The 21,646-nt window shown below is 32.8% G+C and overlaps 1 protein-coding gene across 3 annotated transcripts in view; it reads left to right on the top strand.

Moving 5' to 3' along the window:
* The window catches only part of LOC149800628 (coiled-coil domain-containing protein 87-like), a 136,902-nt gene extending 122,575 nt beyond the window's left edge, over positions 1-14,327 (top strand). For all 3 annotated transcript variants that reach the window (XM_089954623.1, XM_089954625.1, XM_089954624.1), the window contains 3 exons: positions 6,689-6,750; positions 8,044-8,124; positions 13,159-14,327. In XM_089954623.1, coding sequence (XP_089810749.1) covers positions 6,689-6,750; positions 8,044-8,124; positions 13,159-13,320 — 305 coding nt within the window. In that variant the 3' untranslated portion in view covers positions 13,321-14,327. The remainder of the gene's footprint in view (positions 1-6,688; positions 6,751-8,043; positions 8,125-13,158) is intronic.
* Positions 14,328-21,646: the final 7,319 nt, after the last annotated feature.

Raw genomic sequence — 21,646 nt, forward strand, 5'->3', positions numbered from 1 at the left:
CATTTATGGCCCAACTTGAATATATAATGCATTTATGGCACAACTTGAATATATATGAATTTATAATGCATTTATGGTCCAACTTGAATATACAATGTGTTTATGGTCCAACTTGAATATATAATGTATTTATGGTCCAACTTGTATATATAATGTATTTATGGCCCAACTTGAATATATAATGCATTTATGGCCCAACTTGAATACATAATGCGTTTATGGCCCAACTTGAATATATAATGTATTTATGGCCCAACTTGAATATATAATACATTTATGGCCCAACTTGAATATATAATGCATTTATGGCCCAACTTGAATAAAATAATGCATTTATGGCCCAACTTGAATACATAATGCATTTATGGCCCAACTTGAATATATAATGCATTTATGGCCCAACTTGAATACGTAATGCATTTATGGCCCAACTTGAATATACAATGCATTTATGGCCCAACTTGAATACATAATGCATTTATGGCCCAACTTGAATATATAATGCATTTATGGTCCAACTTGAATATATAATGCATTTATGGTCCAACTTGAATATATAATGCATTTATGGCCCAACTTGAATACATAATGCATTTATGGCCCAACTTGAATATATAATGCATTTATGGCACAACTCGAATACATAATGTATTTATAGCCCAACTTGAATAGATAATGCATTTATGGTCCAACTTGAATATATAATGCATTTATGGCCCAACTTGAATACGTAATGCATTTATGGCCCAACTTGAATAAATAATGCATTTATGGCCCAACTTGAATACATAATGCATTTATGGCCCAGCTTGAATATATAATGCATTTATGGCCCAACTTGAATACGTAATGCATTTATGGCCCAACTTGAATATACAATGCATTTATGGCCCAACTTGAATACATAATGCATTTATGGCCCAACTTGAATATATAATGCATTTATGGCACAACTTGAATAAATAATGCATTTATGGCCCAACTTGAATATATAATGCATTTATGGTCCAACTTGAATATATAATGCATTTATGGCCCAACTTGAATATATAATGCATTTATGGCACAACTTGAATATATATGAATTTATAATGCATTTATGGTCCAACTTGAATATACAATGTGTTTATGGTCCAACTTGAATATATAATGTATTTATGGTCCAACTTGTATATATAATGTATTTATGGCCCAACTTGAATATATAATGCATTTATGGCCCAACTTGAATACATAATGCGTTTATGGCCCAACTTGAATATATAATGCATTTATGGCCCAACTTGAATATATAATACATTTATGGCCCAACTTGAATATATAATGCATTTATGGCCCAACTTGAATAAAATAATGCATTTATGGCCCAACTTGAATACATAATGCATTTATGGCCCAACTTGAATATATAATGCATTTATGGCCCAACTTGAATACGTAATGCATTTATGGCCCAACTTGAATATACAATGCATTTATGGCCCAACTTGAATACATAATGCATTTATGGCCCAACTTGAATATATAATGCATTTATGGTCCAACTTGAATATATAATGCATTTATGGCCCAACTTGAATACATAATGCATTTATGGCCCAACTTGAATATATAATGCATTTATGGCCCAACTTGAATAAATAATGCATTTATGACCCAACTTGAATATATAATGCATTTATGGCCCAACTTGAATAAATAATGCATTTATGGCCCAACTTGAATATATAATGCATTTATGGTCCAACTTGAATATATAATGCATTTATGGCCCAACTTGAATATATAATGCATTTATGGCCCAACTTGAATACATAATGCATTTATGGCCCAACTTGAATATATAATGCATTTATGGCCCAACTTGAATACGTAATGCATTTATGGCCCAACTTGAATATACAATGCATTTATGGCCCAACTTGAATACATAATGCATTTATGGCCCAACTTGAATATACAATGCATTTATGGCCCAACTTGAATACATAATGCATTTATGGCCCGACTTGAATATATAATGCATTTATGGCACAACTTGAATAAATAATGCATTTGTGGCCCAACTTGAATATATAATGCATTTATGGTCCAACTTGAATATATAATGCATTTATGGCCCAACTTGAATATATAATGCATTTATGGCACAACTTGAATATATATGAATATATAATGCATTTATGGTCCAACTTGAATATACAATGTGTTTATGGTCCAACTTGAATATATAATGTATTTATGGTCCAACTTGTATATATAATGTATTTATGGCCCAACTTGAATATATAATGCATTTATGGCCCAACTTGAATACATAATGCATTTATGGCCCAACTTGAATATATAATGTATTTATGGCCAAACTTGAATATATAATACATTTATGGCCCAACTTGAATATATAATGCATTTATGGCCCAACTTGAATAAAATAATGCATTTATGGCCCAACTTGAATATAGAATGCATTTATGGCCCAACTTGAATATATAATGCATTTATGGCACAACTTGAATATATATGAATATATAATGCATTTATGGTCCAACTTGAATATATAATGTATTTATGGTCCAACTTGTATATATAATGCATTTATGGCCCAACTTGTATATATAATGCATTTATGGTCCAACTTGAATATATAATGTATTTATGGCCCAACTTGAATATATAATGCATTTATGGTCCAACTTGAATACATAATGCATTTATGGCCCAACTTGAATATATAATGCATTTATGGCCCAACTTGAATATATAATGTATTTATGGCCTAACTTGTATATATAATACATTTATGGCCCAACTTAAATGTATAATGCATTTATGGCCCAACTTGAATATATAATGCATTTATGGTCCAACTTGAATATATAATGCATTTATGGCCCAACTTGAATATACAATGTGTTTATGGCCCAACTTGAATATATAATGCATTTATGGCCCAACTTGAATATATATGAATATATAATGCATTTATGGTCCAACTTGAATATACAATGTGTTTATGGTCCAACTTGAATATATAATGTATTTATGGTCCAACTTGTATATATAATGTATTTATGGCCCAACTTGAATATATAATGCATTTATGGCCCAACTTGAATACATAATGCGTTTATGGCCCAACTTGAATATATAATGTATTTATGGCCCAACTTGAATATATAATACATTTATGGCCCAACTTGAATATATAATGCATTTATGGCCCAACTTGAATAAAATAATGCATTTATGGCCCAACTTGAATATATAATGCATTTATGGCCCAACTTGAATATATAATGCATTTATGGCACAACTTGAATATATATGAATATATAATGCATTTATGGTCCAACTTGAATATATAATGTATTTATGGTCCAACTTGTATATATAATGCATTTATGGCCCAACTTGTATATATAATGCATTTATGGTCCAACTTGAATATATAATGTATTTATGGCCCAACTTGAATATATAATGCATTTATGGTCCAACTTGAATATATAATGCATTTATGGTCCAACTTGAATATATAATGTATTTATGGTCCAACTTGAATACATAATGCATTTATGGCCCAACTTGAATATATAATGCATTTATGGCCCAACTTGAATATATAATGTATTTATGGCCTAACTTGTATATATAATACATTTATGGCCCAACTTAAATGTATAATGCATTTATGGCCCAACTTGAATATATAATGCATTTATGGTCCAACTTGAATATATAATGCATTTATGGCCCAACTTGAATATACAATGTGTTTATGGTCCAACTTGAATATATAATGCATTTATGGTCCAACTTGAATATACAATGTATTTACGGCCCAACTTGAATATATAATGCATTTATGGCCCAACTTGAATATACAATGCATTTATGGCCCAACTTGAATATATATGAATATATAATGCATTTATGGCCCAACTTGAATACATAATGCATTCATGGCCCAACTTGTATATATATGAATATATAATGCATTTATGGCCCAACTTGAATACATAATGCATTTATGGCCCAACTTGAATACATAATGCATTTATGGCCCAACTTGAATATATAATGCATTTATGGCCCAACTTGAATATACAATGTGTTTATGGTCCAACTTGAATATATAATGCATTTATGGCCCAACTTGAATATACAATGTATTTATGGCCCAACTTGAATATATAATGCATTTATGGCCCAACTTGAATATACAATGCATTTATGGCCCAACTTGAATATATATGAATATATAATGCATTTATGGCCCAACTTGAATACATAATGCATTTATGGCCCAACTTGTATATATATGAATATATAATGCATTTATGGCCCAACTTGAATACATAATGCATTTATGGCCCAACTTGAATATATAATGCGTTTATGGCCCAACTTGAATAAATAATGCATTTATGGCCCAACTTGAATATATAATGCATTTATGGCCCAACTTGAATATATAATGCATTTATGGCCCAACTTGTATATATATGAATATATAATGCATTTATGGCCCAACTTGAATACATAATGCATTTATGGCCCAACTTGAATATATAATGCATTTATGGCCCAACTTGAATATATAATGCATTTATGGCCCAACTTGTATATATAATGCATTTATGGCCCAACTTGTATATATAATGCATTTATGGCCCAACTTGTATATATAATGCATTTATGGCCCAACTTGTATATATAATACATTTATGACCCAACTTGAATATATACTGCATTTATGGCCCAACTTGAATGCATTTATGGCCTAACTTGAATATATAATGCATTTATGGCCCAACTTGTATATATAATGCATTTATGGCCCAACTTGAATATATACTGCATTTATGGCCCAACTTGAATGCATTTATGGCCTAACTTGAATATATAATGCATTTATGGCCCAACTTGAATATATACTGCATTTATGGCCCAACTTGAATGCATTTATGGCCTAACTTGAATATATAATGCATTTATGACCCAACTTGAATATATACTGCATTTATGGCCCAACTTGAATGCATTTATGGCCTAACTTGAATATATAATGCATTTATGGCCCAACTTGAATATATACTGCATTTATGGCCCAACTTGAATGCATTTATGGCCTAACTTGAATATATAATGCATTTATGGCCCAACTTGTATATATAATGCATTTATGACCCAACTTGTATATATAATGCATTTATGGCCCAACTTGTATATATAATGCATTTATGACCCAACTTGTATATATAATGCATTTATGGCCCAACTTGAATATATACTGCATTTATGGCCCAACTTGAATGCATTTATGGCCTAACTTGAATATATAATGCATTTATGACCCAACTTGAATATATACTGCATTTATGGCCCAACTTGAATGCATTTATGGCCTAACTTGAATATATACTGCATTTATGGCCCAACTTGAATGCATTTATGGCCTAACTTGAATATATAATGCATTTATGGCCCAACTTGTATATATAATGCATTTATGACCCAACTTGTATATATAATGCATTTATGGCCCAACTTGTATATATAATGTGTTTGTGGCCCAACTTGGTTCTTTCACATTATGTCATAATTAGCCTTCATACTTTACTTGATGTTAACTGTCATTCAGAAGGGTATACTTGTGACTAAAACTGCATTTGTCATCTTTCAGAAACCATTTTCATCACATGACTTTGGCACTATGACATAATCCATATACCAATTGGAACTCTTATCTGCACTGCAACATTTTATGATAGAGATTGATCAGTCATTGAAAATGTATTTTTTTATGATCTTTTAAAGGGTAAAGCAAACCTTTGATCTTTATGATGGAATATTCTTCTTCTAACTCTGGCAGCAGTTTCCACATCACAAAAGTGCATAATTCCTAGATATTTTGTCATTTTTAGGAATTTCATATTTACTGTGAAAATGTCAGAGGATATTATGTAACTATTTATATCTGGAATTATTTTTTCAGATGTAGGAAAATATGTAAAAGCTTTCTACATTAATTATAATTGTGTTAGATATGATGAATAGATTTGTATTTGTATATATTAATAGATTTGTATTTGTTTAGATGAATAGAGTTGTATTTGTATAGATGAATAGATTAGTATTTGTATAGATGAATAGATTTGTATTTTTGGGTCTTATTTCTACATTCATATTTGACAGCAATATCATGGGGATGATAACTCCTCCAAAGTATTCAGTATTCAAATATTCAGTATTCCCCTGGCTGAGCCATACCAAAGACTTATAAAAATGGTATTAACAGCTGCCTTGCTTGGTGCTCAGCATTAAGAGATTAGTATTAGGACTGGTTGGCCTGGTGTCAGGGTAATGTGACTGGGTGGGACATCATGCTACATATCTATGGCATGATGCCCCAGTGATAGATATCAATATAAACTGCCACACTGCAGACATCGTAGCAATATGACTTAAAAATTGTTAAAGCTACATTAAAATTCCAAATCACACACATACACACTCCTCCAAAGTAAAGACAAAAGTTAGATCTAGGTTCAGATAATTGACTTCATGCTAGAATTGAACTTCACATAAAGAAGTGTCTTTATTAATGCTAAAATGAACCCCACAAGAAATGTTGTCTTGATCACTTTAGACACACATGTTGATGTGTATATATCCATTGCAGGCCCAAAAGGACATTCAGTCATGAGATTGAAAGAGGCACAGCAAAGGAGCTATTATACCAAGGTGAGACAGAAGCCATTTTATATGAATTCACTTTCATGGGGTAGCAATTTCATGAGTTTTGTGGTTGCTTCACATCACAAATTTAAAAAGTTCATGAGCAGTGTTCCTTCCCAAGAAATAACAGGACCCCATTGCCAATTATAAATTTTAAGTCCTGATGAAAATGTTACATTTTGAAAAAACATGAAAATTGATATCCATGATAAATAAGCTCACATTATCACATTACTACTGTATTATTCTACCACATGACTACAGTACAGTTGTATCATGGACCTACTGTATTATTGTATCACATGACTACTGTGTTATTGTACAACATGACTACTGTATTATTCTGCCACATAAACTACAGTATTATTGGATCATGGGCCTACTGTATTATTGTATCACATGACTACTGTGTTTTTGTATCATGGGCATACTTTATTATTGCATAACATGACAACAGTGTTGTTTCATGGGCATATTGTATTATTGTATAACATGACTACTGTGTTATTGTACAACATGACTACTGTATTATTGTATCACATGACTACTGTATTATCTACTTTACACAGACTAATAGGCACAACCTTTCATGGTGCTGTCTTCCAGGTACTTTTGTTTGAGTATTGTCATACATGCTTGCAAGTGAAATCCAATAAAGACCCCGATTTTCCATTGCATAATGCACCCACAGACCAGGGTTATTGTTGTTTATTCTACTGATTACCCCTAAAATAGACCCAGATCTGCTGGTGCATTACACAACAGCAGATCTTGGACTGTGCAGTTTGCAATTAAAATACAGTAAGATTTGGGATAAAAGCTTGGATTAATACAACCTTCATAGACATCAATAAATTTTTGAATGACCAGCAATAAATAATGAGGCATAATGGAGATGTTACATAAATCAGGCACTCAGAAAAACATAATTTGATTGACTGGTCTGTATGCAGATGTAGTTAAATTTGCTTGTCAAATTAACAATTTTCATCTGTATCCGTATGCATTTACCTTCATACTGTTTATCACCAATTTGGATTTTGCTTTGTAACCTTTGAATGATTTATTGGATTTTTTTTAATTTGGTGCTGAGTTTTGTATGAACGAATACTTTTATGATCACCTCTTTTGTTGAACATTTATATCAGGCTATGACCTTGTTTGATGACAGAAGTTTGTCTTTTCATCTTGAAGCAAAATTCTGCAATTGTACCATCTTGTGGACATCTGTGCCTGCTTGAAACTCTTACAGCTTTTATTGTACAAAGTTTATTTAACAAGTAACTACATTTTTTTCAGAGGATTGATTTCCTGGACTCAGAAATTAAAGTAGAGCTACAGTACATCAAAGAAAACTTCAGAGATGTTATCACTTTTAAGGTTGGTGCTGATTATTAGTAATATACTTAGTAATGTTAAGTCACTATTTTTGTTTTAGCTGAAGATTATTCATAACGTTATTGTAGCACTAAGATAATTTCCATTTTATTTGAAGAGAATGCTTAGTATTTCATATATCTTATCTGGTGTATTTAAAAAAAATTGTTTTTCAACGTTCTTATAACAGTAGTCAGGGTTCACAACTAATTGTTATGTACTGAACAGACGGCATAGGGAAAATGATCACAAATGATATGAATGAGTGTATTTGTATGATGGGGAGGGGTAAACAGAGTTTTAGTCAAATGTATATAATATTGTTATTTTTCACTGCATGGTATTTATACATTTAATTTTGACAACTAATTATGTCCACTAATAATATTTTAAAAAGGAAATCAAGATACAAAATTGTCGTGCATTTGATAGATCTTATCAGAGGAGTAAGAATAAAACAGTGATATAAACACCTCATTTTAATAAATGTGCTTGCCAATTACAGCTGCATGGCAAGAAATTTAAAGTGATTTAATCTGACTTGCCACAAAAATAAAAATAAATTCTTGATTACATAATAGCTCACAAGCACATTCATCACTTCTACACACATTTTGTAATTAAATGAACATGTATCTAAAAAGTGCACTACTAGCTAATGTCAAGTCAATAAAATATCTAAAAAGTGCACTACTAGCTAATGTCAAGTCAATAAAATATCTAAAAAGTGCACTACTAGCTAATGTCAAGTCAATAAAATATCTAAAAAGTGCACTACTGGCTAATGTCAAGTCAATAAAATATCTAAAAAGTGCACTACTAGCTAATGTCAAGTCAATAAAATATCTAAGAAGTGCACTACTAGCTAATGTCAAGTCAATAAAATATCTAAAAAGTGCACTACTAGCTAATGTCAAGTCAATAAAATATCTAAAAAGTGCACTACTAGCTAATGTCAAGTCAATAAAATATCTTGTCATCACCAGTTACATATAATGGTAAGCAAATGTCACACCATATACAGCATGCTTTTAGCAATTGGAAAACACAGAATAACAGAAATAAGAAAATAACAAATATACATACATGTATGTAATCCATTTAAAATCCATTGATGTCTGAAACAAAAACTGCTAATCCAAAATAGAATAAGCACTGTCCACTCACATGGTGTGTATTCCCTATTTGAAGTGTTTCATGACTTTGTCATTTGAGACCTGTTCATTCTTGTCATTTTGCAAAGTCTGTGATATTTCTCAGCTGCATAATATTCAGAGTCCTGGCTTTCTAGTACTATCAGTCCTTTTGAATGCAAATATGGCTTTGGAAACAGCAGGGGGTGCTTCTGGCAGTTTCTCCTCTTCGACATCAATAGTAGATCCTACTTCCAGTCACAAATAACTTCAATGCAACTTTCTTTTGCGCTTCACTAGGTTCTTTAAAACATCCAACTTATCATTCACAGAATAAGCTTTCCTTTTCCTGGACATCTCCTTTAGGAGATTAAATATTTCAATTCACTATAATCTAAATAAATGAACAGTGTTCTGTCTTAATTCACTTGTAAATAATGATAATGCAGAACTTACTTTTGAATCTAGCTGCTTTCATAGTAAAGTACTACTTAATTATTTTCACAATAGAGTACTTCTTAGTTATTTTACTGTACCTTTATTTATAACTGCATACATAATACAAATGAGCTTCTGTCAGTGACTGTCACTCTTTCACTGGTGATTGGATAATGCATTCTAAGCTGCACTGCAGCAGATAAAAGAAAGTGATGGCAAGTACAAAGACATGCTACCACAAAACGATTCTGTGATCTATGGCTGCCTGGGTGTGAACAAACAATGATCAAAAATTGATTGAAAATATATTTTACAGAGATTAAGTTGCTGATCTGCTAGTTACCTTTAACAATTAAGGTAAATTCGAGTATCATGTGTACTGTAACCAAATACAGTTGTTGACACAGAATAATGGTAGTTGTGGCTTATTAGAGACATCGGTAATTTTGGGTGTGCAATAACCGATCAGAATACAATATCTGACGTGAATAGAATAGTGGGTAATTGGAGTAAAACTGTGAATGTTAAAGCACATTCTGGTGATGTCAAATCAAGTACAGTAGTTTTGATATAAAGTTTTCAGCAGATGTTAAAAATTATATCAATAACTTTTGTATTATAATTTTTATATTGTTAATGGGATCAATAGCATTACCACATTGTGTCAAGAATCCATTATAATGAAGCATTTTATAACAAAGGAGAGCTATATAAAGGTTTTCTTAATTTCTCATTCATTGTTCTTTCTTAGCTAAATTGATCTTAAGGCTACGTAAGCTTACATTGGTATGGTCCTTCGTTTGTTGTTCATCTTGTCATCCATCATTCATTAATAATTGCTACTTAAAACTTTTCCAGAAAACTGTTCAATTTCAATTTGTCAATACAAACCTGACTCCTTCCTATTTTCTCATCCCTTTGCCATATTTAAACAGGGGAGAGTCATGTCATCTAAAAATTTTATTCTAACAGCACCCTCGTTAAACATTGTCTTTTTTAATTCTAGCTTATGGTATGGATTTTCATTTTCATCATTAAAACACAAAGAGCATAACAAGAGGATGATAAAAAGTTTACCAATAATTTGTTCTGCTCTTAAACGTCATTATTCGAGTTTCTGCTCTGTGAATAAAGATAAGTCTTTGCAACTACCAGTAAATACTAGTACAAATTTGGTGCATAAATCTTTGTTGTCAGTTACTTATCTGTTGCCTTATATATATATATATATATATATATATATATATATATATATATATATATATATATATATATATCTTACTTTGGTCACATTGCTATATATCTGTTGTAAATAAAAGGCATTTTTAAGAAACTGTTTTAGAATTTTTATCTTATTGGTGTTTTCTTAGACGTGTATTGTTATTTAATATTTGAAATGTATGAGCTTTTTATGGACCAAGGTGTATGAAATAAAGACTTTTTATGGACCAAGGAGTATGAAATAAAGACTTTTTATGGACCAAGGAGTATGAAATAAAAGACTTTTTATCCTTATCTTATCTTGGCCATTCATAAGAAATGGAGAATGTTTTATATCTTGATAATACTGGAAACTAGATCCAACTGTTGCAGGACTTTCATATCAAATGCAGGCAGGTTCTTCCAAATTTACAATTTTGTCTCTGTCCCAGTTAATAAACTTAATGATGATTTGGACTAAGTTCCCACTTTCTTTGTATAGTATGGCCATCTTGGTTATAGGCCTTATTCTGGAAGTTGAATCTTGATTTTTCCATGTCAGTATTTAACACATGTACGGCAACTTTTAAGTGATCGTCTTTAAGATAGTATGTTCACAAAGAAAGTTTCAGACAAATTTGTTAGGGTTTGACATCTTTTCAACATTTACAGAAATAGTATGCCTGCAAATCATGAGTGAATATTTCAATAAACTGCCTAAAACAGAGCATTAAACATGAGTACAAACTACTTCAGATAGGACCAGGGCAGCAGAGAGGATCTGAGAGATATAGGAAAAGTTCTCCAGTAGGCCCCTATGAATTACAAATTGTAACAGTGGTGGACCCCCTGACTGTTGTGGGCCCCTGAAATTTGTCCTAACCTGTCTGCAGTCCTGGTTAGACTTACAAAGTTGAATGATCCATTTCTGAAAGGAGAGGGGTGGGTGGATGATGTTATCATGTGGCCAGAATTACAGTTTGGGCAAATCCTTGTGTATTTAGTTGACTGTTCATGACTGTATACTAGAGAAAACTTGAAGGCTTACAAATTTCTTGAAGCATATAATTAGTTTCATAATGGATGGGTTCATACTTGTTACATCAAAAACACAGGTGAACACAGCATCATCATGGCCAATATAAACAGATCCCAAGACATATCCAGAAGCTACATGAGGTTTGGGTTACTTTACACAGACCTGCAGTTAGGACAATAAGACAACAGATAGAGAGAGAGAGAGAGAGAAAATTAAATTGCTTATAGTTCACATTCATTCCCATTTAATTTTTGAACTCAAAGGCGAGTCTGATTGAGGAATCTGATTGTTTGATATATGATGAGCCTATTTTGGTGTTCAATGTTAGCAGTTAGTCAGACAAGTTAACTTGTTTATTATCAGATTATTCATTGCCATTCAGTCACGGGTGGGGGTAGTTACGGAGAGTGTCACAATGCAGTAACATAAAACAATAGATACCCACTTATTGTTACAAAATACTTGAGGAAAATGTACTTCATTACTCATCGGCTGGCATATTACTGTTTACTACTATCAGCAGCAATCTATAATGACAAATTTTCTTTTCATGCAATACATGTATAGGTCTACCAACAAATTCTCTTTTCATGCAATACATGTATAGGTCTACCAACAAATTCTCTTTTCATGCAATACATGTATAGGTCTACCAACAAATTCTCTTTTCATGCAATACATGTATAGGTCTACCAACAAATTCTCTTTTCATGCAATACATGTATAGGTCTACCAACAAATTCTCTTTTCATGCAATACATGTATAGGTCTACCAACAAATTCTCTTTTCATGCAATATAGGTCTACCAAGTTGTCCTCTGTCAAATGTACATGACCATACTGCAGGCAGCTATGGGATAAGTTTGGCCAGCTAAAAATAGTATCAGAAAATGATCTATAATTCCATATTTGTGTTTTTCTTAATGAGAATGGCAGTAATGTAAAACTACTGTTACAGTCATATGTGTTGGCATTAGTTATTATGTGCCAACTACTTTAGATAAAAAACCTAATAAATGTAAAGTTCTGTTACATTTAAAGAATATGACAAGCTCCATTTATGTACAGCATATGCAAGATTTACCTGTATTGTCACTTGGTTACCTATAAGTGCTGTGCTTTTCCTGTTCCAGAGAGAGGACATTAATTTATTTCAAGTTGTTTGAACTTGTACAATCAAATAAGAAAAATGTTGAAGATTTTAAAGTGTGTGTATCATCCTTTCAGGGTCGTCCCTATGAGGACAAGATGAAGTGGGATCGTATTGAGATGCTTCACTGGCTACAGGAGGAGAGAAAACAGAATGCTATTAAATATGAGGCATTAAAAAGGCAGAACAATCAACTGGAACCCCTGCCACCCAGAATGCTGGCCCCTAATGTCTCATAGACTGAAGTAATAAAGTCACAAAGCATGGCTTTATAAGCCCTATCACTGTGATAGTTACTGAACACAACAATTTAACCTTTGTTCAAAATTAACCTCCATAAACCATTTATGAAGTCTCTCAAGATCATTCATGTGTGACATTAATCTGAATGGAACAGCATTAACATTTTCTTGTGCTAAGTTATATGATTGTGTTGTGTTGTGCAAAGTAATACAAGATGGAATGTTTAAAAATGGAGAATGAGCACCAGTTTTGCTCTCAAGATGTTTTATGATTTTGCGGCCTTATATTTACAAAGAAATCTGTGCATTAGTTCTCTATGGGATTATGCACTTCTATGAAATTTTGCATTTGTGCTGCCTTACCCATTTAGAACTTAAGTGATGTTATGTAATAATCTTTGTTGTCTCTGTTGTGGTGATTCCTCACTGCTACAGTATTCAAGAAAGCTGTAACATGTAACAATGTACCATGCTAAGGATGAAGTAACTATTATAAATACTGTATAAACTTGCTTATGAGCCCAACTGCAAACTGCACAGACCCACATCTGCCATTGCATAACGTAGTAGAACAATTTTAATTTTATAACAGTTTTAGAACAGTCAGTAGAACAGACAACAAAAACTCTGATCTGCAGGCTCATTATGCTACAGCAGATCAGGATGTTTGTTGTTTGCAGTTTGACTTGACTTATAAGCGAGCATATATGGTAGTATTATTATTACCCACCTTGTAAAACAGACTGTTATATGGATGTGCCTTATAGTGAAGAAGTACTCGGCTAGATTTGTAAACTAATTTTCTTCCAGTTGAAATAAATGTTAAAAATGTTTGATTTATGTGTGATATTTCAAATCTAGTTTTTTTTAAAAATTAATTTCAGTACTTGAAGATGAACAATATTCATAAAGGGTTATTTTTGTAACAACCCAGGGAAAAATAAATATTGCACACACTTTATGCAATAAAAGTTGAAAATGGAATAAAACTTTTAGCCTCTGTATCATTAAGTTGTATTTTGATTAGTTGTTCTCTGTGTGTGTGTGTGTGTGTGTGTGTGTGTGTGTGTGTACCAGTGCATTCTGTATAAAATAGTCAGCTCTAACAGAGGTACTGGTTATTTTCTGCATGTAAGGGCAAATATGAACATTATTGATGATAAATATTTGTTCAAATCTGCATTGTAGAATTGTCAAACAAAGCATTCCATTCTGTTTATGTATTTTTTTACATAAGCAGAACTTCAATAAGAAAATGTGTAAACTTTGCACAAAATTTGAAATGACATATATTTGCTGATAAATTGATCACAACTGCCAACTGCACAAACTCGGATGTTTCATTGCATACATATCAGGATCCTACAGTTGTTTGGAGTAATCAGTGCAACAAACAGCATAGACCCTGATCTGCGGGTGCATTATGTGATGGCAAATCAAGGTCTTTTTTGCTTGAATTTGGACTCAACTTGTAAGCGAGTATAGATGGTACCTCTCCACAGTATCAATGACATTTAGAGACAAAGTCGGAGTTGAGGTTGTCCCTGATAACTTTTATTGTTATCCGAAGGCATGATTTAAATCATCATAAGGCTTTAGAAATGTGACTGGGGCAGTATTTCATGTAGTGAACCTGCCTCTAATTTAGACCTGAAGAAAGCATTTGACACGGTCTCCCACAAGCACGTAGTGGCAGGTCTGCAGTGACATCTAGTGAACCCACACTGAATAGAGCTTGTGCATCTGTACACAGACTGTATGACCTCCTTTAAGGTAAATGGGAATCTCAGCTTGGAAGTTCTTATTTCATGGGGTGTCAAACAAGGAGACCCGCTGTTACCTCTCTTGTTTAACATTGCTTTAGATCCTATCTTCTGCCTAATAGAGGACCAGCAAAATGGGTATTGTTATATAGGGAGTACCTGTATTGGCTTGATGGCCTATGCTGATGACTCCTCCCTCCTGACAGAAGGTCCGAAAGAGTTGCGGTGGTTCTTTTTTAGGGTTTTTCCAGGTTCTTCCTCCACCATTAATATTGGCCGCCATGTATAGCCTATTGTGTGCTGAAAAATGGTGTTAAACCCTACAACAACTACAACAAAATCCTTTCATGTGGCCTCTGAATTTCTCCACTCCAAAAACCAGTGGTTGTATATACAAGTTTAAACAGTCAACAATGTCGCCAATAATGAAAGAATCGCCATATGGTATATTTTGTCGCCAATAAGGAAAAAGAATCACAGTTTGTGACATTGGCGATGCCCTACATGATCCCAGAATAAACTTTTTACATGTTATTTTTTATACTTTTAAGAAGATTTTTTTTTCATGTACAAGAAAAATACATACAAAATTTCAAGAGCCATGCCATGATCGTCTTATATTATTCATTCACGATCTCTTCCCAGAAATTATAATAAACTTTTTACATGTTTTTCATACTTTTAAGAAAGAATTCTTTTTTGATGTAAAGAAAAGTACATGTATATAAAATTTCAGGAGCCACAACAACCACCGTGTTATAGCTGAAATTGTGTTATAACCGAGCGTGCTATTGCAGGGTCACGCTATATATATGTTTATTCAATTTTAGGTTGATTTAAAGTTAATGGGATTGGTCTTACCGTCTTGAATAGTACAAGTATCATTAAGGCTTGCCATCTTGGTCTTACCATCTTGAATAGTACAAGTATCATTAAGGCTTGCCATCTTTGTCTTACCGTCTTGAATAGTACAAGTATCATTAAGGCTTGCCATCTTGGTCTTACCATCTTGAATAGTACAAGTATCATTTAGGCTTACCATCTTGGTCTTACCGTCTTGAATAGTACAAGTATCATTAAGGCTTACCATCTTGGTCTTACCATCTTGAATAGTACAAGTATCATTAAGGCTTACCATCTTGGTCTTACCGTCTTGAATAATACAAGTATCATTAAGGCTTGCCATCTTGGTCTTACCATCTTGAATAGTACAAGTATCATTAAGGCTTGCCATCTTGGTCTTACTATCTTGAATAGTACAAGTATCATTAAGGCTTTCTTCATTAAGTATTCATTACCATCTTGAATAGTACAAGTATCATTAATACTTACCATCTTGGTCTTACCATCTTGAATAGTACAAGTATCATTAAGGCTTACCTTCTTGGTCTTACCATCTTGAATAGTACAAGTATCATTAAGGCTTTCTTCATTATGTATTCATTACCATCTTGAATACAAGTATCATTAAGGCTTACCTTCTTGGTCTTGCCATCTTGAATAGTACAAGTATCATTAAGGCTTACCATCTTGAATAATACAAGTATCATTAAGGCTTTCTTCATTATGTATTCATTGCCATCTTGAATAGTACAAGTATCATTAAGGCTTTCTTCATTAAGTATTCATTACCATCTTGAATAGAACAAGTATCATTAAGGCTTACCATCTTGATCTTACCATCTTGAATAGTACAAGTATTATTAAGGCTTACCATCTTGAATAATACAAGTATCATTAAGCTTTCTTCATTATGTATTCATTGCCATCTTGAATAGTACAAGTATCATTAAGGCTTTCTTCATTAAGTATTTTCTAACATGTTTTAAAAGTTGGAATGGTCTGATCATTAACAACAGGTTTTTAATGCTAGAATCAGGAGTATTTTGATATTGGAAATAAGGGAATTTTTGCTTGTTATTAATGTCAGTATTATGTGTAACATTATGGATTATATTTAATTACCATATGTACTTGATTATAAGTCAGGTCCAACTGCAAACATCATAGACCACAATTGATGTCGCATAATGTGTCAGTAAATCAATGTCTGATTTTTGTTCTACTGATTATTCTTAAGAAACTGCATACAGACAGATATGCCAGAGCATTGCAGTTGGACTTGTAGGCATATATATATACATATATATATATATATATATATATATATATATATATATATATATATATATATATATATATATATATATATATATATATATATATATATATATATATATATATATATATATATATATATGTGTGTGTGTGTATGTGTGTGTGTGTGTGTGTGTGTGCTGTTTATACTGCTAGAGGGTCTAAACTAGGTGTTGCATGCAATTCTCTGCAGTACACTGTAAACAGCCAGAGGAAACAACATGTAAGGTACATTTTATCTCTGCAACTAACAAAAATATAGCAGAGAACGAATAATAATTAATGATCATACAACTTGTTCAATTTCAGCAGCTGGAACAGACCCTCTAATCATTTATCAGGCAAACAGTGCAGACCCTGATCTGCCATGTCATTATGTGACAGCAGATCTGTGTCAACAATATTCATGCTATATATGAATGTACATGGTATGTAAGTGTGGAAACTAATGTTGAAGTTATCAATATGAAATGCTAGTAAAGGTTTTTGTTTTAAGCAAAGAAAATTGACCCTTTTTTTCTTCTCCCCCATGAAGATTTCCTTGTTCAACTTGCTGCTCTCCTTTGGACTGAAACAAGTGAGACATTCTCAGATTTACAGTCTAGCCTTGTGTATCCAACTTTTTTCTCCTCAGCCATTTTGAGGCATATATACCTAGAATCAGTACAAGAAAGGACATCTGATTAGCTGAAGGGACACACTAACATGCTTGTAGTATATTAAAAATTGTTGGTGTATGTGGATTCTGCATGTCTTTTCTTACAGCAGTTTCAGTTGGCTGAAAGGTGTCAATCACCAACTGGTGAAAGATCAAATTGTTACTTGTGTATTTTTGTACATGACAATAAGGGTTATCTGCTGGTTATGCATATTTATGAGATCAAGTGATGTAAATCTTATATTGGCATCTGAAATTTTAAGAAGTTTTACGTATCATGATACTTACCACATATATACCTGATTATAAGTCAAGATCAACTGCAACAACACAGACCCTGATCTGCTGTTGCAAAATGCACTGGGTAGATCTGTTGTATGTTCTATTGATTACTATCAACAAACTGCACAGACCTCTATCTGGTTTGTGATGTTCAACCAGTGTGTAAGAGAGGCATTTCGTGTTTGCATAAACATGTCTAATTACAGGTCTCACATAACTATCTGATTTCGCTATATGTTATCATATGAAATATTTAAATTAAAACTTTCAACAAATATTTTAAAAATTTCCCTGTACCTCAGTTTGTAGGTTTTTCATGGACATACAGAATGCCAAAGAGAAAATTACATGTTGTGCAGCACATAAATACAATTATAGCCTCTTGAAATGGTCCACCATCAAACATGCACATTTATGCTTCTTTTATGCTCCACTTTAAAACAAAAATTATGATGCTGTGGGAGCTGCAGTGACTCAGTGGTTAGCATGCTGGACTCCCAATGAAAAGGGTGCAGGTTCAGATCCTACCATTGGATCAGTCTGGGTTAGCTACTGTGGTGTGTCCTTGGTCAAGTCACTTTACTCAAGTTGCCCCTGCACTAAATAACTGACTTGTATTGCTGTTCTATCAAGCAGGAAACCAAAACACCATGCCATATAACCAAACATATCATTTAACTGAACAAAGATTACACATGTATCCACTTACCTATAGTATACAAACATGGTGAGGTTGAAGGGAGGCTGTAAAACTATGGAATGCAGTGAAGCAGTTACCAACTTAAAATGATGCATATTAAATGAGAAAAAAAGTGATAACATATTTAATATTTATTTTGGGGGCAGAGAACCATGCATTGGTAGATACATATATATGTATAAGAAAAATTGTTGCTGAATAGTGCAAAATACATTATTTGTACTCACCAGCCAATCTCGCTGTATCCATAATAGTAATTTCATTGAAAATGTGCAAAACGAAGCATAATATTTAAAATTTTCCAGCTAGATCCATATGAATCCTAGTAATTAAGTTCTTGCTAATACAGACAAACTTACAAATCAGTGTATTTTCCAAAACATTCATGTATGCTAAACATATCCAAAGGGACTGATTTTTGACAAACAATAAAATGCATAAATTCTATATTGACCTTGTAACGTATTTAAGAAGAATAATTCACTATATGTAAGACTTCTCTGGTGGCCTAGTGGTTAGAGCATCCGTCTTGGATGTGGGAGGTCATGGGTTTGATCCCCAGCCAAGTCATACCAAAGACTTACAAAAATGGTCTCCAGTCCTAGGTATATTTGTAACAGGTGGCCTGGAGAAGAAAAAAAAACATAGTCCTCATCTGATGCCTTAACCAATAATAATAATAATAATAATAATAATAATAAACATTAATGATAATAGTAATAATAATAATGCTTTATTTATAGAAGGTAATTCAAATGGTGCAAAACTATTCTCCTCTGAAGCCTTCTTTACAATCTACTTATTTACAACATATAGAATGTTTAACACGAGTTGAAAAAGAACACTTATTTCCTTTTTAATGTTGGGATGATTTGATTGTTTATATTTAAAGGCAAGCTGCTCTAGCCAAGAACCCCTGAGAAAACTCAAGTTATTTTTGAATTGCTGCATTTTAGGTTCTGGTAACAAAATATGTCCAGTTTCTGCAGAGTGTAGTGTGTAACTTGATTGCACATCAAAACAGGTCCTGTAGATATGAAGGTGTAATTCCAATTACAGGTCCTGTAGATATGATGGTGTAATTCCAATTACAGGTCCTGTAGATATGATGGTGTAATTCCAATTACAGGTCCTGTAGATATGATGGTGTAATTCCAGTTACAGGTCCTGTAGATATGATGGTGTAATTCCAATTACAGGTCTTGTAGATATGATGGTGTAAATCCAATTACAGGTCCTGTAGATATGATGGTGTAATTCCAATTACAGGTCCTGTAGATATGATGGTGTAATTCCAATTACAGGTCCTGTAGATATGATGGTGTAAATCCAGTTACAGGTCCTGTAGATATGATGGTGTAATTCCAATTACAGGTCCTGTAGATATGATGGTGTAATTCAAATTACAGGTCCTGTAGATATGATGGTGTAATTCCAATTACAGGTCTTGTACATATGATGGTGTAATTCCAATTACAGGTACTGTAGATATGATGGTGTAATTCCAATTACAGGTCCTGTAGATATGATGGTGTAATTCCAATTACAGGTCCTGTAGATATGATGGTGTAATTCCAGTTACAGGTCCTGTAGATATGATGGTGTAATTCCAATTACAGGTCCTGTAGATATGATGGTGTAATTCCAATTACAGGTCCTTTACATGTGATGGTGTAATTCAAATTACAGGTCCTGTAGATATGATGGTGTAATTCCAATTACAGGTCCTGTACATATGATGGTGTAATTCCAATTACAGGTCCTGTAGATATGATGGTGTAATTCCAATTACAGGTCCTGTAGATATGATGGTGTAATTCCAATTACAGGTTTACATACTAAAACAGCTATAATATAATCCCACTTAATTTATTTAACATAACTTCTAAAGGTGCATGAAATGGTTCTATAAATGTCATCTCTTGATCAGTTTCCTGATACATTAAGGTGACAGTCTAGTACTGGTGGAATATCTGTAGGCATTACAATGTGGGATTATGACATCAGGAGGGAAGTATTTCTTAAGTTTGGTGAGCAGAGATATCTTAGAAAGTGATTCACATACATTATTAAACTGCCAACACCACTGATAAAAAAATGTTAACATGAATGAAGAAGTTTGTGATTTTAAGCACTTTCAATAGCTATATTTTTAAGATTTAAGTACAGATGTTTCTGGTTGATGTGACCCAATTTCTGAGCTATGATTATTAACATACACTTAGCCTTATTTTGATTGAAAAGCATTTTCTTATCTTACAACCTTGTTAAATAATCTCCCTATGTTTAATTTCATTTGGATGGCATTTAAGGAGCAGATGCATGTAATGTGCCATCTGCAAGCAATTCCATATTGGAATTCTTAACAGGGGGGGACCAGGGATATATCCCTGGGGCCCGGGGCCATAAGGGAACCCGGGCCAAACAACACTTTTTAATTTTATAAAAGAAATATTTTGTTTGAACAAGAATTAGGTGAGGCCCAGATGTTTCTTACCCTAGGACCCATGATCACTTTCTTTGGCTCTGGTTACAGACTTGGAAATTACTGGTACTGAAAGCTTCAACAAGTTTGGTCCACAGAATTTAGTCCTGCCACATAGTTGACATATAGGTCATGTGTTTTATTTTGTTTCTCCTGTGTTCATAATTTCCCCAATCTGTCCATTTATGAAACTTGTCTCAAAAATCTCTGGAATAATTAATGTCATTAAAAGGCCCATGAAGTAGTCCATTAAGAAAAGTCTCTTCATTAAGTTAAAT

The sequence above is a fragment of the Sinohyriopsis cumingii genome, chromosome 4 (assembly GCF_028554795.1).
Source record: "Sinohyriopsis cumingii isolate HCF-2022 chromosome 4, ASM2855479v2, whole genome shotgun sequence".
Classification (NCBI taxonomy): domain Eukaryota; kingdom Metazoa; phylum Mollusca; class Bivalvia; order Unionida; family Unionidae; genus Sinohyriopsis; species Sinohyriopsis cumingii.